We start from the raw sequence: 20526 nt of genomic DNA, 5'->3' as shown, positions 1-20526 counted from the left end.
AAGAGCTGTTCGACAGTGGAATTTGCTGCCAAGGAGTGTGGTGGAGTCTCCTTCTTTGGAGGTCTTTAAGCAGAGGCTTGACAACCATATGTCAGGAGTGCTCTGATGGTGTTTCCTGCTTGGCAGGGGGTTGGACTCGATGGCCCTTGTGGTCTCTTCCAACTCTATGATTCTATGATTCTATGCACATGAAGGGATGCTGTGTCTCTACAGAATCACTTTCCAGCTATAGCTTTGACTCCCTTCATTGGTCAGTTTTTCTGAAAGTGCTGGAGTCCAATTTGGGGCAGCGACAAGTTGTCCAGCTGCTTTGGTCCGTCCCCCCGTAACCCGCTTCTATAGGGATGGTCTTGGTCCAACTGGTCCCTCCTGCTCTGGGTCAGGGGCGCTATGGGGTGGGAGATGGGGCAGGCAGGTAAAAGGCACACGACACAGGCAGCTTGGGGAACTGTGGTTTTAATGTAAGTTTGTTTGCCTTTTTAAACATAATTGTGTGTTAGGGTATTTTTAAATGCTGGTTTTAATACATAATTGCGAACCGGAAGTCTCCGCAGTAACCTCTTTAGCCCGCATCCCCTTGGACTGCCTATAGCCGCCGCCACGTAATTCCGGTCAACCTCTCTCTTTGCCGCATTCCTCCTCCACCATGAAGTCGCGCGGGTAGAGCGGCCCACGCTCCTCAGACTCGTCGCGTCCAGGAAAGGAAAGGAGGAAAATGAAGCGTCGGCCGCTCTAGCCCGCGCGGCGGCGGCTCCCTTCTGCGCATAGGACGGCAGAGTGCGCATGCGCAGGGTGCCGTTTGCGTCGCCGCCGCCTCCGCTCTGTCGCTGCAGCCGCCGCCGCTGCTAAGGGGAGAACGAGCGGGACCAGGAGAGTCGGAGGAGCCGCGGGACAGCGGTGAGGGACGGAGGGGCGGGTGGTGGTGGTGAAAGGAGCCCCAGAAGCGACGGGAGAGGAAGGCCTCAGGCCCCGCTGCGTCGGGCCTTGTCGGGTCGGGCCGAGCCTTTGCGGTCTGTGCGGGAGGGGAGGGGCCTCGAGTAAGCCACGCCCCTCGGGCCTCGCCATTATTCTCCCCTCGTCCCGACCACCCCTGGGCGGTGGGCAAGCGGCTATCTTGGCTCTAGGCCGCGCGGTCTCGCGGTGCCAGGGGGAAGTCTCGCGGGACTTGGGCGTGGCTCTGCGGCTCCGCTTCGGGAAGCGGCTGGAACGCAGGAAGCCCAGGCCGCTGCCGTGCCCCGAGTTCCCTGGAAGCAAGACTCCGGCCCCCTGGCCCTGCCCTGACTGGCTGGCGGCTGTCCAGGGTTTGGGGCAGGGAGATGGCCAGCCCTACCTGGAGATGCTGCCAGGGATCGAACCCGGGACCTTCTTCATTCGAAGCAGATGTTCGGCTGCCGAGCTGCGGCCCTTCCCAAGTAGGAACAGGGGCAGCCTCTTTTGCGGTGGCCCTTCCCTTAAAAATAAGGCTACAGTCCTCAAGGATCTGAGGAAGGGGCCGATTTAAACGAGAGTGCAGGAAGCGGCTTTATTCCGAGTCAGACTGTTGGATCTATCTGGCTCAGTATTGTCATAGCTGTCAACTTTCAGATTTGAAAATAAGGGATCAGCAGCCTCGAAAATAGGGATCAGCAGCCTCACCTGTCCCGGGGACAGTCTACGGGATAGCTAACAATCCGGGATAGCAGTGGGAAGCGGTGGGAAACGGCACTGGAATAAGGGGGTTTCCCGCAAAAAAGGAAAGGTTGAGAGCTATGAGTATCGTCTGTACCGACTGGTATCAGCAACTCTCCAGGGTTTAAGGCAAGGAACTCCCCCAGCCCCACCAGGGGTTTGAATTTGGGGCCTTGTGCACGCAAAGCAGATGCTCTATCACTGCCTGTTACAGCCTTCCTCTCCTTCCTCCTGGGTTTATTCCCATCACCCTTCATTCCTTAGCTAGCATGGCCAATGGACGAGGAGGAGGAGGAGGATGACTGTGATGGGCGTTGTAGACCAGGAATATCTGGAGGACAGCCAGGTGCCTTACCCAGCTCCTACCTGCCTCTCAGAAACTTGATCTACTTGTCACTGTGGGATGGGGTGTATTAAATCTGGTGTGCTTTTAGTAGTAACCCAGTAATCAAAATTGTGAGAGCGGCGAAGGGAGAAGAGGGTTTTTCCATGGTCTGGCTGTCACTGGAACCCTCCCCCAGCCCTTAATTTGAGCACCAGCTTAACACAAAAAATTCTTACACCTGCTGAAAAACAAGGAGTGGGATTTTTTATAAAAATACAACCCTTCAAATATAGTCCTTTAAAAAGGTGGTGATTAAATAGTCTGGGAGCTGTGGTCATCGGGGTCATTGGTGGTAGGGCATATCCCTTTGATAAAGAAATGCAATTTTAGGGATGTTTTAAAATTATATTACAGTCATACCTCGGGCTGAAATAGCTTTGGGTTGAGCGTTTTCGGGTTGCGCTGCATGCGCAGACGCTCAAAATGACGTCATGCGCAGAAGCAGCGAATCGCGGCACGCGCAGACGCGGATTGTGTTCGCTTCAGGATGCGAACGGGGCTCCAGAACGGATCCCATTCACATTCAGAGGTACCACTGTACTTTTGCTAGATTTTTATCCCACCTCAGACAACTATTGCCTTCTATGGTGACTCACATCAATTAAGAGAGAGGCTGAGAAAGAGGCAAGCCATTCTTCCCATCAGACTTAAAACTAGAAAGACTGGCCATGCAAGAGAAAGGGAGGGAGAGGGATCAGTTCTTCAAGTCCAGCATATTAATGTGAACTACAGTCAGTAACTTTTTAGTCAATGGCAACCAGGAAAATAGTTTATAATTTTTAAAAAATTTGATCAAGTACATATAGATAAAGAGAGAGAGTTCATTTCTAAGTGCTAGAAATTGCAAGTATCTAATGAAGTTGATGGTAGAGTTTGGAGAAAGAATGGAAATATTTTTCTGTGTGTGGATGTAGTGCTGTTTTTTTTTTTCTTGTGAATCATTGCCACCAGCTCTGGTGACATTTAAAAGGCAAGTTCATGGGAGAGAGGTTGAAATCAGCCTGTGTGTTTAGATGCAGCATACCTGATGACTAGATGCAGGAGACGAGCAGTGAATGGCCATCCTCATCCTCATGCCCTCCTGATGAACTTTTTGGGGGCTGCTGCTGCTGATAGAATATTGATATGTCAATCTTACCTGGCAAGGCCGTTTTCCTTTAAAAGATAAAAAAGAGTTGGCTCACAGAACTTTCTGTTATTGGGGCACTCCATCCACTGAGGTGTTCTGTGAAATTCAAGCACATGCATACTTTGGTATGAAGGGATACATATACTTGGGTTTCACATAGCACTTCTGTAAATGGAATGGAAAATGATCACCTCTGAACTATGTAGAGAACAGTGTTCTTGCCATTGCAAATATTGTTAGTCACTTTAGAAATGCATGTAGGAGATAAGTTTTATTTTGTGAATACCCCTCCCACCCCAAATGCTTCAATTTGGAATCCATCTCACCCAAATAAAAGTTTATTCCTGCACATGAAAACATGTGAAACAGGAATGCTTGAGGCTGCTAGTGAAGAAAAGAAAGGCTAGAAAGACACCAAGAACTAGACCAGAATGGTTTTATTGTATATTTCAAGATAGAAGAATATTTATTCTACTTACACTCCTCCCTTCATACTAAACATGCCAACAGATAAGCACAATCAAACTTCAGGAATGGGCAGGTACACAGGAAGGAACCCCTTCTGCAAAAATGCTCCTTTTTGTCATAATTTCCAGTGTGCTCTCCCCATTCTCATACTCAACCTGCATTCCTAGGGAAAAAAATGCAGCAGAATCCAAAAAAGGGGGCAAGCCAGCAAAAATATTATTATGAGAAGAAATGAAAGGCAAAGCAAGAAAAGAAGCATTGCTATACCGTACCGCTAGAGCCATTTCACTTTTGAGGAGCAAGATCACCAAGAAAGGGAAAGGGACCCCTGACCGTTAGGTCCAGTTGCAGACGACTCTGGGGTCGCGGCACTCATCTCGCTTTATTGGCCGAGGGAGCCGGCGTACAGCTTCCAGGTCATGTGGCCAGCATGACTAAGCCGCTTCTGGTGAACCAGAGCAGCACACAGAAACGCCGTTTGCCTTCCTGCCGGAGCAGTACCTATTTATCTACTTGCACTTTGACGTGCTTTCCTCACCCTGTCGCGGGGATTCAAACTGCCAACCTTCTGATCAGCAAGCCCTAGGCTCTGTGGTTTAACCCACGGCAACACCTGTGTCCTTTAGATCAGTGTTCCCCAACCATGGGCCGCCAGCTGTTTTTGGACTACAACTCCCATCATCCCTCGCTAGCAAGACCAGTGGTCAAGGATGATGGGAATTGTAGTCCAAAAACAGCTGGAGGCCCAAGGTTGGGGAACACTGCTTTAGATCACAAATAGAAACCCCTTAAATAATCAGCCAGCCCTCCTGCTTCCCGCCTCCCCCAAGACAGAAGCAGTCCATTACCTATGGGGGAGTGTTAAAATTAGCCAGATCTTGCCTCCTGCAACTGTGTGAAAGAGCTTATTTCCAGTTTGCTTACTTATGGAAAGGTTCCCCTCTTCTCAGCGCTTCAAAAGCCTTTCTGTCAGAAACTGCCCTTGGCTCTCCTGCAGAGAGGAGATATCAGAAGCAAACCAGCCTGGTCTCTAGGTGGTGCTTCTGAATCGCAAAAAAGGACTGGTTAATTTTGAACACTGGTAATAGAGTCTGCTTTCATCTGATTTCATGAAGGCTTGTGCCATAAACGTTAGCTTTTAAGTTTGATGGGTTTTTTTACTGCTGCCTTTATTTATTTGTTAAAAATAATTTATATCATGTTTTCCAGCAGAAACTGCACTCAAGGTAGCTTATGGAATCCACCACCCTTAATTGGGGTCTGGTTGGCCCCAGTACCTCAATAGGAAGGTGTTTTTTCCAGCCCTTACTTAATAAAAAGTTTAAATCATAGGTGATAGCAGTAAAAGTAAAAGATCACAAAGGAAATATTCTAGATCGCCTAAAAGCGCAGCAAGCTTTCTTAAACACCCCTTGCATCCATTTTCTTAATTTTGAGCTAGATTCATCAGAATGCTGTGGCCTGACTGCTGATGGAGAGCCTCTGGCCGAGAACATGAGACACAATTGTTTAAACAGCTGCACTAGCTGACAATTTACTACTGAGCCAGGTTCAAGGTTCTTGTATTAATTTACAAAGCCCTGAACAGCTTAGGTCCAGGGTACCTCAGGTCTGATTATAGCTCAGCTCAATTTGCAGGATCATCTTTCCTTGGTCTTTCCCCAAGTTGGCAAAGCTTGTTTGACAACAGTGAGAAACCAAGCTTTTAGTGTCACCTGCCCCATCTTGTGGAACACCCTACCAATAGAGATTTAGTGGGTGTCTTCTATGCCAACTTTTAAATGTCTGCTGAAAACTTTATTATTCCGCCAGGCCTATGCAGGCAATTAAGAGTACATCTCCCACAATGGTTTATTGATACTTGCTTTTAACCTTTTTTGCTTTTAACTTGTTTTTATTTTTTGTGCTTTTATTGTATGGCTTTTATCGTTTAATGTTGTAAACTGCTTTGATATGTTTTGTAAATTAGCAGTATATAATTTTTTTATAAATAATATTACTGAGAAACATTTTATTTTTTGAATGTAGAAACCTCTATAAAATAGCCACGGCAATCATTTAAATTAAAGCAGATTGATTTTCAACTCATTATTAAAGGTTCACCTTTATTAAACAAAAATAGCCAGTAGAGGGAAAGGACACAAGTTGATGGGAAGCTCAAAGCATTAAGTGAAGTTGCCCAAAGAAACATTCAAAATTTACTAAATTCTATAGCCAACATTCTGTTCTCTTCGGCTGCTAATGCACATACATGGGAACTCCAATTGTATGTACTTGGGCAGACATTAGATTTCTAAGTTATATTGATAACTAAAGAACCGCCCTTTGTGACCAGCATATCCTCGTTGAGTGGGAAATGAACTTTTTTTGCCATGTGTTCCAATTCAGGCATCTATTTAATATTTGCTCAAGCGTTTATTTTCTGGTAACTTCGTAGAGATGACATAATCCTAGATAGTGTGGAAAGTGAAACAAGTGCTGTGTTTAAAAGAGACAACTTATTTCACACCCTTTAATAAGTAGGATCTATCTACAATTTACACTTGCATTTCATCTTGTTTAGCAAAACACAAAATTGCAGGTTAGGAAGCATTTGAAACTCAATAATGTACAGATGTCAAACATAGAGATGAGAAGGCCTAGAAAAAAACAGGAAAATGAGGGGGGAGTGTGGAATATTCAAACTATATCAAACTTTTTTTTCCATTTTTTCCGGAGGAAAACAGCTTTGGGAAAATGGAAAAAAAACCCAGATTCCCCCCCCCCCAATTTTTCTGTTTTTCCCCCAGGCCTTCCCATCTCTAGCAACGTATACCGTTATGGTGTAACCTCCCATGTTGAGAAATGTGCACGGACTGCAGGGCAGTAAATGAACAATCATTTTGTACCTCTTGAACTGTTGGGAAAGGTGGGATATACATTTGTTCAATCTGTCAATATGCTGTAAATAATATTGAGAAAATAGCTAGGATAAAAATGCTTTAAATCCAGTTTATTTTATTTCATGAGGCTTGGCAGTATTAGTCTGTAATTGCAGGGTTCGTAAGAAATGCTCTCAGAAGCTGGTAGAGGCGGTAACGAAACTGATCTAACCTGCAGTCCTAAAAGCTCTTTGCATAAGCATAACTTCTAAAATAGGATTGCTGGTGAGAAACGAATTCCAAAGTGGCAGCCCCTTTGCACTGCTCATCTTACGGCAATCAGACTGAAAGTATGCCTCTCTTACTGACGTTTCCCATGTATACTTTATGACTTTTCTAAATGGGTTGGGGGTAAATAGGTAGTATTCCTTTAACTAGATAGCTCTTGGTGAAGCTGTTGATTATGTCACAAAGGCCCTTTTAGTGCCACTGAAATGACCATTCCTGTGTTTCATAGCACACCGGCCTGGTTCTCTTAGAGGTATTTTTAAAACATGATGTTTAAGATACAGCAAGATTTGGGAGGCTTGTAAAAGGTGGTGAAACGTTGTGGGCCAAGATTGCTGAAGATTGCCGGGATGAGTTTGTTTTGCTGGAGAGGTTGTTCTGGTGTTCATATAGGTGCCTTCCTTGTATGTCTAGATGCATCACTGTAAGCGCTACCGCTCCCCAGAGCAGGACCCCTACATGAGCCACAGGTGGAAGAGGAGGCGGTCTTGCAGCAGGGAGCAACATGATGGAAGAACACGATACCCAGTTCGCCGGGATCTGTCAAGGAGGTCACGGTCTAGAAGGTGAGCAAGAGATTATCTTGGAACAAGCAGTCATACCCACATGGTGAATGCTTGCTTTGGTACTAAATGGTCCTTCTAAATTGGAATTGTAGATATCCAGATCCCTTCTAGTCCTGTGTAGCTACCCCTGTAGCTACCACAAGACTCTCTTTGTGCCCTGCAGTGAAATGACAGAAAGCAGTGTCTAGTGCAGGTTAATAATAATAATAAAAAAATTTTATTTATACCCCGCCCTTCCCGGTTCAAAAAACCAGGCTCAGGGTGGCTAACAACAAATTTAAAACACTTAATTGATGCAACAAAAAACAGCATAAAGCATGAATAACAATAAATTCAGTATTCAAAAATCAATTTAGGGGGGAAATCCATCCACATAGGTTACACACAGCACTGCACTGGGGTTGCTGCACAGATTCCTGTCCCCCACCCCCACCCCCAGGGCACCTTTCCCATTTCCTAATCACAGGTTTTTATTTGTCACACAGCCATGAGAGAATGCCCTACCAGAGAAGATACAGAGACAGAGATGACAGTGATGTCTACAGGTTTGAAGAGCGGAGCTCATCTTTTGGAGAAGACTATTACGCTGCACGCCATTCACGGCACCACCGGAGATCTCGAGACAGAGAGCGCCACCGGACAAGGAAGCACCAGCATCGCTGCCGGAAACGCAGGACCAGGTCTTGTAGCAGTACCTCCTCGGTGAGTATCATCCAAAATGAGATCAGGATTGGTCAGGGCCTAACTAACTTGTAGCTTTTTTCCAGCTTTGAATCATACTGGGTGAGTACTTCTAATCCCCTGTCTTTCTCCTCAATGCAGAGTTATGTTTTTCTTCTGCTTGTGTGATAACTGGTTATATTAGCTGTTCTTAGTCTTGATGATGCAGCTGTGAATAATTTTAGCGTCTGAGACTCATGTGTGTTTCTCAGGATGCATTGGGAGGGAGAGAAGCCAAACATGGCATCAGTGACAATGTGCGGGTGAGGGGGGACGTTTGTGCACATGGCTCAGAATGGCTGTGCCACACCCTTTGTTTTGCACACATGACCCTCTGCTCTTGACTTTCACATCCTGTGTTGCTCAGCGGTTGTGTTCAGGGGCACAGAGCAGTCTTGCCTTTGCAGCTGCTTTGGAGAGGCCATTTCTGCCAGCACCCTCTCCTTCCTAGGGCCAGGTCAAGCTGTGTTAGACTAATTTCTCAGGACTTTTACACTCACAGACCTTCCTCTCCTCTCTAAGACCCTTCATGGGTGAACAGTTCTGGTATAAGATGGTGCCTTCCTCACACGGTAGCAAGTCTGCACAACTTGTGTCGCTGCAGCCCACAAGTTGTATATGGCAGCCCAAGAGAGGCTGAATGCACCCCCAAGAGAGGGGACATGAAGAGTACCAGTCAGGTCTCCATATATGGCTGGTGGACTGCATATCACTTGTTGGATGGCAGATTGTACTGGCTTCAGGTGGGGGGGGGATTTTTGGATTGCAGCACATACGCATATCATCTTCCTTTGTTAATATAATTTTTTTGTTAGAATTCCCAAGCAGCTTGCCCATTCACTCACCCCAACCACAAAGAAAAAAGTGGAAAGAAACCCGAGAGGAATGAGCCTTGAAGCACACACCCAGTTTTGCTTCACTGAGTCACAGACCTGTCAGTGCTCTAATCAATGTGCAATTTTGTGCACGTTGATGTAATATGAGTTCTGTTGTTGGTCTGGAACACACTACAATCTCTTCTATTCCTCTGTTTTTCAGTTAAGCTTGCTTATGTTGTAAAGCTGAGGTTAATCTCATTTAACCCCACTCTTTCCCCCTCATTCCTGTTCTTGGAATTTATCCCAAAGTTATGTTTGTACAGTGCTAAGGGTACAGTACAGTGGTTGGCGTGGCTTAAACTGTTTCAATATTGTACACCTTCTTTTAGGGTCTTGTCTCAACTTCTCTCCATTTCAGACAGTCTCTTTTAGGATTTGTATGTGGTTTGTTCTACAGTGGAAGGGAATGGGAGAGGAAAAGAAGTGCAGGCCTGGAGTCTGTAACCTATTTTTGCAACTCAGCCTTGGGAGACTGCACTTCGTTGCATTTTGAAAGGTTAAAAGTGGAGTGGGGGGGGATCAGGGATTGGAATAATTCTTCATGGTAGTGGAACCCTTCAGGTTACTTGACTGTTCTCCCCCACCTTCCCCACTTCACTAGAAGTGAGTAGCAATGCCAGGTTGATTTTGCATCCCCTCCTTCTCTTTGAGAAAGCGAGATGTTTTCCTGGGGGGTGGGTCGTCTACTTGGATTTTGATGCTTCGCACAATGCTTGCCAGCAACACAAGACATACTTGATTCCGAATCAGGACACAGCCACTGCTTCTAGAGTTCTTCTAGGCTTGATTCCAGCTCAGAAGTGAAAGCAAACCGATCTGGCACAGGTCAGACTTGCAAGCACATAGAAGGGTCAGATCTGTAGTGGTTTCTTTCAGGCAGCGACATCCAAATCCGATCATGCTGGAATCAGAGGGACTTTACAGAAACTGGCAGGCAGGGAGAGAGGCTTCATGGGAGGAAGAGGAGGAGGCGGCCTGGGGTGGGGAAGGGAGCTGCTTAGACTTCTGCTGACCCAACTGCCTTTGGGCTGCCTGTCGTCCCAGATGCTGGTGGAGAAGCTACTGTCCTTGAGTCCTCCTCTCTGCGCTGCTTGCTGTGTCTTTCCCTGGTGGTTAAGAAGGGATGGTAATTCTCTGTGGGAGGAGGGTGCCCAGGGGCTGGAGCATCCCAGCCGCTGCTCCCCACACGAGGACCGCGTGGTTCTGCTGCTGCTGCGAGGCTCCTGCGCCTGCCTGCCTGCCTTCCATAGCTAATCAGAGTTTCTTTACATACCTGTAGCTGTTTTTTAAACTTTTGTTTTGAAGTCGGTTTGTGTCTTGACGTGTCCCTTGCAATATCCCTATCGTTATATATGCTGTGTGCCTTATGAAATGCTGGGATCTGGAAAATCCAACCACCGACGCATCGTCGTCTCTCCGCCTCTGAATGACAACTCAATCTGCCAATCGGAACTGCCCGCTGTGTGCGATTGGTCGGATGGCGTTTCGGGGGGCGGTGTGTGCAGAGAAGCCAACAGAGCAATAAGCGCAGCAGGAGCGTGGAAGATGACAAAGAAGGTCACCTGGTGTGCAGGATCGGCGATTGGCTCCATGAGCGATGTACAGCCACCTTTCGTAAAACTTTACCTCTCTACTTTCTATCCCCATGTTAGACGAGATCGCTCTCAGTGTACGGGAGGGGTCTCTAGTGTTTATTGCTTATAAATGGACTGAACAGTAAATACTTGAAACAGGAAGTAGACAATTGTGTGTTAAAGAGTGTAGCAGTGAGAGCCTTTCTTGAGACTTGAATGCTTTGAAATTGCAGGACCTCACACACTCATTAAGTCTCCAGGGCTCACATCTGCTTTTGTTTTCTCTCCTAGATGAAATTGTGGGGAGCCTGGGCGAAGGCACATTTGGCAAAGTTGTGGAGTGTGTGGACCACGCCAGGTAAGCTGTCCTGCTGATCTTATGCCAAGGAATATTGGGATTAATTGGTTTGGCTTGAGGCTAAAAGAGGATTGTGGCCCCGAGCTCCAGAACTTGAGAGAAGTTGGTGTGGGGTAGATAGTAGTTAATGAGCCCTTTCCAGGTAAGAATTGTGGGTAGTGAACCTATTTAAATTAATGAACATGACAAAATGAGGTTTATAAATTTCAGTGACTCTACTGTGAATAAAACTTAGTTGAATGGTGGGGGTAGAGAATATCTGGGTTGGTTCCCACTCCCCTTGTGCACTGTTTCTGCACTGCTTTTAATTCCTGCCTAATGATTATCCTTATTAAAACAACAAATAGAACCAAAGAGCAACATTAAAACAGCGGATCAGCTGTATATGTTATAACCAAGTTAAACCCTAGACAACCAAGACAATAACACAAACTGTGTGTAACAGTTCTGAGCAAAAAAGTCTTGTGGCAGGTCAGCGGTTGCAAGTGGCATGAGGACCTGGACAATAATCCGTTCTCATTCTATCTGCAAGTGCTTCCCTGCCATGAAAAGAGTATGAAATATGTTCCCTGGCTCACTTAAGCTCTATAGGCCTGGCTGTACCAGATGTGACCCTATTGGATTGAATCCAGACTGAGTTAATTGAACTGAATGCCCAATTAAATCAGTAGGACTGATGGCTAACTTCTTTCATTGATTTTAGTGGGAACTGAGTTCAGCTCACTTAGTCTGGATCCAACCCATGAGTAATGAGCAGGAGAGAAAGTTAAAGCCTGGGTCCTCCTTTCAAACTGTAGTCACATCCAGGACCTTTACTAGAGAATACAATGATGAATGCTTTACTTCTTTTTTCTTTCTTTAACCTTTGGCTCCATGGGGAGCAATTACAAAGAAGGGGTTGGAGTTGATTCCTCTCCCTTCAGGATTTTATGGTGTGACCAAGAGTTAGGCTTGAATTCTGTTGCAGAGATCTCTGCTGTTGTTCCTTATATCTCATTACTCAATTTTTTCCCCTGCCTGCCTCCCCTTCTGTAGAGGCAAGTCTCTGGTAGCTCTGAAAATTATTCGAAATGTTGGCAAATACCGTGAAGCAGCCAGACTAGAAATTAACGTCCTAAAGAAAATTAAAGAAAAAGACAAAGAAAATAAACAGTAAGTTTTGCCATTGGGATTGGGTTGAGGTTGGCTACTGCTTTCCTAAAGGAAGGGTCCAGGTGTGAACTCTGGTCAGTCTGCTCAGTGTGGTAGAACATGAAAGCAACCAGCTCTGCCCACTGCAGGGGAAGCAGAGGATCACCACCTTCCCTCTCCCCTCAGGAATAGTTGGCAACTAGAACTGGTTAGTGCAGTTCTGTTAATTGCTTTGAAACATAGATATTTAACTGCCTGGGTTAGGGCTTGGTGCTTATGCATCCCGGGGGGGGGGGGGCGGGAGCGGGAAGTCACAGGATGAAAATTCAGTTTTGGAGGAACGTACATAGTCATTGTCTAGTCCAAGCCCTGCTCAATGCAAGATCTGTAGTACAGGATGCAACTAGCTCATGTCTGACACATGCCCACCCAAGCGTCTGATTAGCATCTCCCACAAAGGAGAGCCTCCACATCTCAGGGCAGCCTGTTCCACAGTCTATGAGCTGTCGCTCTTAAGTGGTTTCTTCTCATGTTCAGCCAAACCTCCTTCCCTGCAGTTTCCACCCACTAGTTCTAGTTTCGTCCCCTTGCTTGCTCTATCTTCTGCATGGCAGCCTTTTATATATTTGAAAATAGCTATCCTGTCTCCCCTTAAACCTCCCCAGCTTCTTCCACCATTCTTCGTAGGACAGGGCTGGGGAAGTCTTCAGTCCTCCCCATGTTGTTCAGTCCCATCAGCGCCCCGCCCCCTGCATGGCCGGTGGTCAGGGATGGTGAGGGTTGTACTTCAATGTTATCCACAGCTTCCCCCCACACTCTCATAGGGCTTGGATTCAAGACCCCCTCAACATCATGATTGCCCTCCTCTGGACAGGCTCTAATTTCTCATTAAAATATGCCTGGAACTGGAGACAGTATTCCAGGTGTGTAGTCTGACCAGTGCAGAATATATTGGAACTATAGCCACGTGCAGGCATTCATCTGAACACGTGTTAAGTGAAACTTGAGGGCAGACCTCAGATTTCATCTTGCTGGTTTCAGCCCAGTGTTCCAGCCTGGCAAGATACTTTTGAATCTCAAGCCTGTTTGCTGGTGATGTTAGCTGACCCTCCCAGCTTCATGCCATTGCAAATTTAATCAGCATTCCCTCTACATCTTCAAGTCATATTAAAATTTTTTGAACAGGATGGATCCCATGCTGACTTGTCGTAATCAGTGCATATTTTTTTAGACACTCATAGACCAGCTTTTGGAATTTTGCCTAGTTTCAGCATTAGGCTGGCCACCTCTTTTGAAGATGGCAACAACATTTGCCCATTTCCAGTCTTCAGAAACTGGCCTGTTCTTTAAGAATTCTCAAAAGAATTATCGGCAAGCACCTCCAGGATGTGACCCTGGAGACTTGAATTCATTTGAAGTAGCTAAATGTTCTCTTATCTCCTTACTTACCCTGAGCTGCTTGTGCCTCCTCGTATCATTTGCTCTAACATTCCCACTGCAGGAGAAGACTGAGGTGGAACAGAAGTTGAGTAGTTCTACCTTAACTCTGTCACCTATTAACATCTCACTGTCTGCTCTCAAGCAGCAAATTTTCTTTTTCTTCTTGCTCTGAATGTAGCCAAAAAGCCCTTTTAAAAATGTTATTAGCATCCATTGTAGATCTCAGGCAATGCTAGGCTTTAGCCTTTCTGATACCATGCTACTGTATCACTTTCGTCATTGCTTATATTTCCAATTCTCAAGTGAAGCGTGTCCTTTTAAAATCTCAGATAATGAGAAAGCTCCTTGTGCAGCCACAATGGCTTCTTTAGATGTCTCCCATTTTTCTTTCTCATTGGAATTGTTTGCTGTTGTACCTTCAGTATTTCAGTTTTTTAAATGCCCCATGCCTCTTGGAGCTCCTCCCTCCTTTAGAATTTCTAGCCATGGATTTTAGAATTCCCACCCAATTACTTTCTTTGATTTTTGAAATCTGCTACACTCAATTTTTACATCCTTTGCCATCACAAATTCCAAGATGCTATGGTCATCTTCTCCTCAAGGTTCCTGCTGCTTTCACTCCAGTTCTCCCTTGTGGGTTACGATAAAGTACAGAATTATAATACCCTTGTTCCTTTCTTTGCCTTCTGAAAGATGCTGTTGTTGGCAGGGCATGGCAAGGATATATTGGACATTCCATTCTTAGCAGAGTTAGACTTCCAAGGGGGGCCAGAATAGTTGGAATCCCCCATTATTGCTATTGTTCACTTATGTGACCATTTTGTAATGTGTTTAAAGAAACCATCACCCATATCTTCTGCTCAGCTGAGAGGTCTGTAGTATACTGCCACAACAATGTCATTTTTGTTTCTCTCTCTATCCTTACCCAGATGCTTTCAACAGGGCTTCCACTCTCAGACTCATGGATTTTCAAGCAGGTGCAAACATTAACATTCTCTGTTATACATCTGTTATGTACATCTTTATCCTCCTTTAAGAGAAGGAAGAATCCCCTGATAGCTGTGTTCCCTGCACCCCCATTTCCCCCAGGCCTGCCACTCACACTGATGGGGCCGCTGGCTGTGCTGTTGTGTGTTGGGCCCTGCTGGGTGAGGGGTGGCCTGAGGATGGAATTTGAAAGGCAACTCCAAATGATTCTAGAACAGGATGAGACAGGCAATCATCTATGTGGCCCCCAAGTCTAGCCTCAGCGAGGGAAGGGAATGGGCAGTGTGACCTCAAGAGCCACAATTACAGCTACGGTGTGTTTTTTCTCTCCACTGGCCCAGCCTGTGTGTCCTGATGTCGGATTGGTTCAACTTCCATGGTCACATGTGCATTGCTTTTGAACTCCTGGGCAAGAACACATTTGAATTCTTGAAGGAGAATAACTTCCAGCCATACCCTCTCTCCCACATCCGACACATGGCCTACCAGCTGTGCCATGCCTTGAAGTGTAAGTATGGCACGTGCTCTGCTTGCTTGGGAAAAGAGGACGGCGGGGGGAGCCTGTTCGAAAGTTTCTTCGCTTCCACCTTAATGCTGTTTCAATATCTTGGAAGTTGGGAAGGCAATATAAACTTGAAGGCAAAGTTTATATTGCCTTCCCACAACCTTTTATGAGCATTTATTTAAATCATTTATATACCCATATAAATCACTGGAACATTCGGGTCTGCAGAATCTTGATTCTATACTTCTATTTAGTCCTGTTTAACATCTGTTGAGATAGGCTTTGCTTGAGAGCCAAAGTGTATAGCAGGAATGTCAGGCCTCTTAAAACCTCTTTTTTTCTCTCCCATTTTTCTGTAGTTCTTCATGACAACCAGCTAACTCACACTGACCTCAAACCTGAAAACATACTGTTTGTAAACTCAGAATTTGATACCTTGTACAACGAGAAAAAGGTGGGTTACACCTAAGAGCATAGAAGTTAATAATAATAATAATAATAAATTTTTATTTATACTCCGTCCTCCCCAGCCAAGACCGGGCTCAGGATGGCTTAAGTTGCAGAATAGCCTGTCCTTTTTGAATGAAAGATAGGGGAGGAGTATTGGGAAGTGGGTGCAGCTGAGGAACTGGTGGCAAGGATCACATTCAGCATCTCAGATCACCCAGAAATTGGAGAATGGGACGGGTTACACCCTCCAACTTCTGAAATCTGGGCTCCTTGGTACGCGGTGCGTTGGCTTTTTTGAATGTACAACACCAAGACTGTAGACTTACAGTTCCTTCATTTTTGAAAGGAAAGGCCCACTGAAGGCTGCAGGGCCTTCTGTCTGGAACTCTCTACCTTTTCAAAGGCAGCTCAGTAACCATGGGTATGTCTTCTGCATTACAGAGCTGCGAGGAAAAGTCTGTCAGAAACACGTGCATCCGAGTAGCGGACTTTGGGAGTGCCACGTTTGATCATGAGCATCACACCACTATTGTGGCCACTCGGCATTATCGCCCACCAGAAGTGATCTTGGGTGAGTTGGCATTAACTACTATGGCACTTGGGAGTCGAGTGTAGCAGTTCAAAAAACGGTGGGTGAGTGCTCAGTTTGCAAAATGGGTTGCTTTGCATAAGCAAGAAGAGGAACCTACTTGTCAGAGGGGCTTGTGGGGAGGAGTATGCCTGAAATGAAAAGGAGTGAAGCAACTGGGCATCAAGGTTCAAAAGGGGGCAACATATTTCAGAGCAAATAGTTGCGTTTTAGCTTGCTTGGGTGAGCTAGCCCTGTAAGGGGGGGTATCTGTACCTTCACTACAGCAGTTTGCACACTCTTCGTGGCCTGCATATGAACTGGAGATTCTAGTCTGCTTCCTCTGATTAAGGAACTCAGTCTCTATTTATTTCCCCAAATGAGGGTCTCTCCATGTGACCCATTCAAGAGGGCAAGTGTGACTTCATCACATTTAAATAATCTTGATGAGTGGGGAGTAAACTAGTTTAGATGTTGCTAATCCCCACTTCAGTATCACTATAAATTAACCCGTGGCCTCTTGGTGAGGGCTTGCATCACTTTCACCCCTAAGTGATTTTGCACAAAATCAGTCCTTTATCAACTACAGAAATGGGAGGGCACTTAACAAGAAAAATGGTAACTTAAAGGTCATTTTGATTTAACCATGGTGACATTTGATGGGTGGAGGGAACGTAGTCCTCCTCAGTCCTTTTTAAACCCACTGACATTCTCACAAAGTGGCCAAAGAATATATTTGGGGGGGGGGTGTTTCTCCCCCCCCCAACAATTGCATTCACCCTTTAGTCACACTTGCTGTTACTGAACAGTAGGGGGCACAGTCCCCAAGATGTGCAGAGGGCATAGTAGCCAGAGCATATCTACACAGTCTGCATACAATGCAGGAGTATGGCTGTGCCCTGCAGCCTTGCGCAGAGACCGCCTGCCACATCCTGAACATGCAGGCTGACCCGCATTGCCCTCTTTCGCTGAACATGCACATCAGCATGTGAATTCCCACCCACTGTCAATTTGCAGTTCTTTCCAAACTCTGTTGTGGCTCACCTCATGTAAGACAGAGCAGCAGCTCCTTTCTTTTATGGAGCTGAAGGATGGCATCATTACTCGTCCAACCTTTTTCCGCTAATGGGCAGGAAGGGGGAGATTGCATAAGGAGGAATGTTCTACCATCTACTTTCACTGAGCTCAGCAGATATCCCAATTGCAGTGGCTTTTTTCCTGGTGGTTTTTTCCTTTGGTAGATTCTCTCAGCCCCCTTTTAAAGGGCAAACCACGGAAAGGTTTTCCTTGGCTGCTGAGCAGAAAAGCCCTACTTAGCAACTGAAGAACAAAATGGTGGCATTTGGTTACAGAGTAGAATGGCAGTCTTCATTCTGTATTCTCCTTTGCAGAGCTGGGTTGGTCACAGCCTTGTGACGTCTGGAGCATCGGCTGCATCCTCTTTGAGTACTACCGTGGATTCACACTCTTTCAGGTACAGGAATTGCTGTCCTCCTTTTTGGACCAATTCAGCATAGTAGTTTGCTTTCTGCTGAATAACCTGCTGCGTACTTCTCGGTACAATATTGTTTATTGGTTTTTGCTCAGTGGAAAGAGCTTTGCGGAGAGCAGAATAAAATCATTGAATCTTCCCCAAAAGCTGGCCTGGCTACACCAAGGGATAGAAATGGCACCACAGTGTCCAGTATTTGCTGAAAGGGAGGACCCCACCAGGATGCAGGCCCTATGGTGTTTTTTATAACAACCAAGAGGTTTTACTTGAATGGCTACAGTTCCTTGCTCTGCCTGCCAGGTTTTTCTGCAGTTTGGCTCCTGCTCTGCAACCTAGAGATCTAGTTGTGCTTTTGAAGACATTAACCGGCATGTTTTCCCCTCCTGTTTAAGGGTGTTTGCTGGTTCTTTTCCTTGTAAAGTGCTGAAGAAATCACTATCACAAATAGGCATTTTAGGCTTTAGCATACTACTTACTTCAAAACCCCAAGGCTGGGGTTGTTGGAGAGACCAGTGGGCCTGGTCACCTCTCCCAGTTTCCTGGAAAGGCTGTCATACATTTCACTCCTTATGGAGTGACCATTTCCCAAGAGGCATATAAGATGAGCCATGCTGAACCAGACCAAAGGCATGCCTAGTTCAGTATCCTGTCTCCCACACCAGCCAGCCAGATGCCTATGGAAGGGCTGTAGCTCTTGAGTTGCATGTGAAAAGTCCCAGGTTTCATCCCCAGCATCTCCAGGTAGGGATTGAAAAGATTCCTGCTTGAAGCCCCGTACCTGCCCTGCTAAGTTTAGCATATATTTCTCTCTCTACAGACTCATGAGAATAGAGAGCACCTTGTGATGATGGAGAAGATCCTTGGCCCAATCCCACAGCATATGATCCGCAAAACACGGTAGGAATGCTTGGTTTTGACTGGTAAATAGGTGGTCCCCAAATTAGAGAGAGGCACCTTGGGCAAATAAACCAGGTCAGTGAGATTTGTTGACAATTTAATATGGACTCTCCTGTGTTTTATGCTCTCAAAAAAATTCCACGAGGCAGCAAGGCCTGTAGATGACATGTTTAGATGTGCAACTCAAGTGCTCTGTACATTTTTAGAGGCAGTCTATGGATTTATTCAACTGCTTGGGGGGAAGATGCCATTTCTTTTGCCTAACTCAGCCCAGTACATGTGTTCAATTTGAGCTCTCTCTCCTCACCCAGGAAACAAAAGTATTTTCACAAGGGAAGTCTGGTATGGGATGAGAACACCTCTGATGGGAGGTATGTCCAGGAAAACTGCAAACCATTGCAGGTAAGAACCACTTGATCTGCTCTGGTCAGAATGCATTAAGCAGTTCTTTATGCAAATACTTGTTTGTAACTGAGCACCTGAAAGCTAAATTACTCTCATTTGTGTTCATCCGCATTGCTTGCTTCTCAGCAAGGCCTTTGAAACAGGAAGCCAAGCCCATTAGAAACACCATCTTCTGAATATACTGGACCTTTCTTTTATCTTCTTCCATCTTTTCTGCTTGTGTGTATGCAGAGTGGAATAATTATGTTCCACTCTCCCCATCCCATTTTTTCTGCACCACACCTTTCCACGTACCAGGTAGGAGCTTTTCATGAGGACGACACTCCACTTTTGTGGCTGCTCTGTCAACTGAGCTCCTGGTCTCATATTTTGTGGAAAGAGCTTTGTTTACTTTCCCAAAAAACTCTTAAGCCTTACCACTTTTTGATGCAGTTATAGCCTGTGTAATTCTGCTTGTATTGATAAGTGAAGCAAAAAACATGCAAGCCAGCCCGTGCTGTCCGTAAGCAGTTGTCCCACGCTAAAGAAGAGTTTTGTCTTGGGGGGGGGGGGTTGCAGGATAGCTCTTCACAAGTCTACCACAGCACCCTGTTGGCTTGATAATGCTGGGCAGATTTTGTGAATGTGTGCTTGCATGGAGAAATTAGTCAACCCATCCCTAAAAGGAGCTACTAGTGGTGACTAACAATATACTGTTTGTCCCTCTTTTGAGAAACCCCAAATGCTTTGACTTTGACTTTCCTAAATTGTGTGTATTCATCAACTGGCAGGTGCCTCTTTGCACACCTGTTTCTCTTAGCCAAGATGGAGAGCCAAGGTATGTCTCCATAGCCAGAAGCCCTTGGAACTGCATCAACAATGAAAGCTGAGCTCCTCTGGCATTGTGTGCTTCAGACAGCCATGATGCAGGTGCAGCCCTGCTGGTACAGGACTTCACTGGGTAGTCTTAGGACTACTTAGGACACTTTGTGTTGCCTGCTACTCTGCCACTACTAGTTTTACAGTAAAAGTCCTGGGAGAGCGACTTATTAAACTCCCTACTATTTAGACCTTACACCAAAATAATAGAGCTTGGCACTATTGTAATCACATAACTTGATTTCCTTTAATACTCCAGGGCAATACTAAACCGGTTCTCTCCATTTGTTGTTGTTGTGTCCGACTCTTCATGACCCCATGCTCTGGTTCTCTCCATATCAGGTCTAATTCCTCCCCTGCTTATTCCTTTTTCTAGACATACATGCTGCACGATTCTGCTGAGCACATGCAGCTGTTCAGTCTGATGAGGCAAATGTTAGCATTTGATCCTGCCCAGCGGATCACGTTTGGCGAAGCTCTGCTCCACCCGTTCTTTGCTGGCTTATCTGCAGAGGAAAGGCGGCTTAGTTGCCGAGATTCAAACCGGGACCTGAGCAGATGACAGATGTGGATCATGGAGATTCCTGCAGGATGTGTACATACTCCAAGACTGGCCTGACATTTATTGTGGAGACTCCAGAGACCCTTCTGTAGCAGTGTTCCAAGGGGTTGGTGCAATGTCAGGCGGACCCTGGGCCTGGGCCGGGGGGGGGGGGGAGACAGCAACCCAAAAGCACAGATTTGTCTCATATATTTATATGTTGTAAAGTTCAAATAAAGTGTTTCATATTGTTTGATAATTTACTTGTATGACTGTGTCCAGCTATTTTTGCTCCCTGCCCTACTGAATTTTTCTGTTAACAATAAAATAGTGGTTTTATAGCTTGCCACCAATCTC

General features: G+C 45.8%; 1 protein-coding gene across 4 annotated transcripts; it reads left to right on the top strand.

Annotated features, from left to right (window-relative positions):
* Positions 1 to 593: 593 nt before the first annotated feature.
* Positions 594 to 20526, top strand: CLK3 (CDC like kinase 3). 4 transcript variants are annotated; one of them, XM_083630503.1, is made up of 14 exons: positions 594 to 897; positions 7214 to 7365; positions 7851 to 8067; positions 10469 to 10562; positions 10829 to 10895; positions 11931 to 12047; positions 14396 to 14443; positions 14795 to 14961; positions 15318 to 15412; positions 15850 to 15979; positions 17368 to 17450; positions 18286 to 18365; positions 18677 to 18767; positions 20005 to 20526. In XM_083630503.1, exons 2-14 carry the CDS (start codon positions 7214 to 7216, stop codon positions 20188 to 20190), a joined length of 1527 nt encoding a protein of 508 aa, XP_083486629.1. In that variant the 5' UTR covers positions 594 to 897; the 3' UTR covers positions 20191 to 20526. The 4 variants fall into 4 exon arrangements, with proteins under 4 accessions (XP_083486629.1, XP_083486630.1, XP_083486627.1 ...); XM_083630501.1 differs by lacking the exon at positions 594 to 897 and adding an exon at positions 1187 to 1412; XM_083630504.1 differs by lacking the exon at positions 14396 to 14443 and having other exon boundaries at positions 743 to 897.

This window comes from Podarcis filfolensis (genome assembly GCF_964270895.1).
Source record: "Podarcis filfolensis genome assembly, chromosome: 9".
Classification (NCBI taxonomy): Eukaryota; Metazoa; Chordata; class Lepidosauria; order Squamata; family Lacertidae; genus Podarcis; species Podarcis filfolensis.
This window is presented reverse-complemented; position numbering and strand designations above follow the sequence as displayed.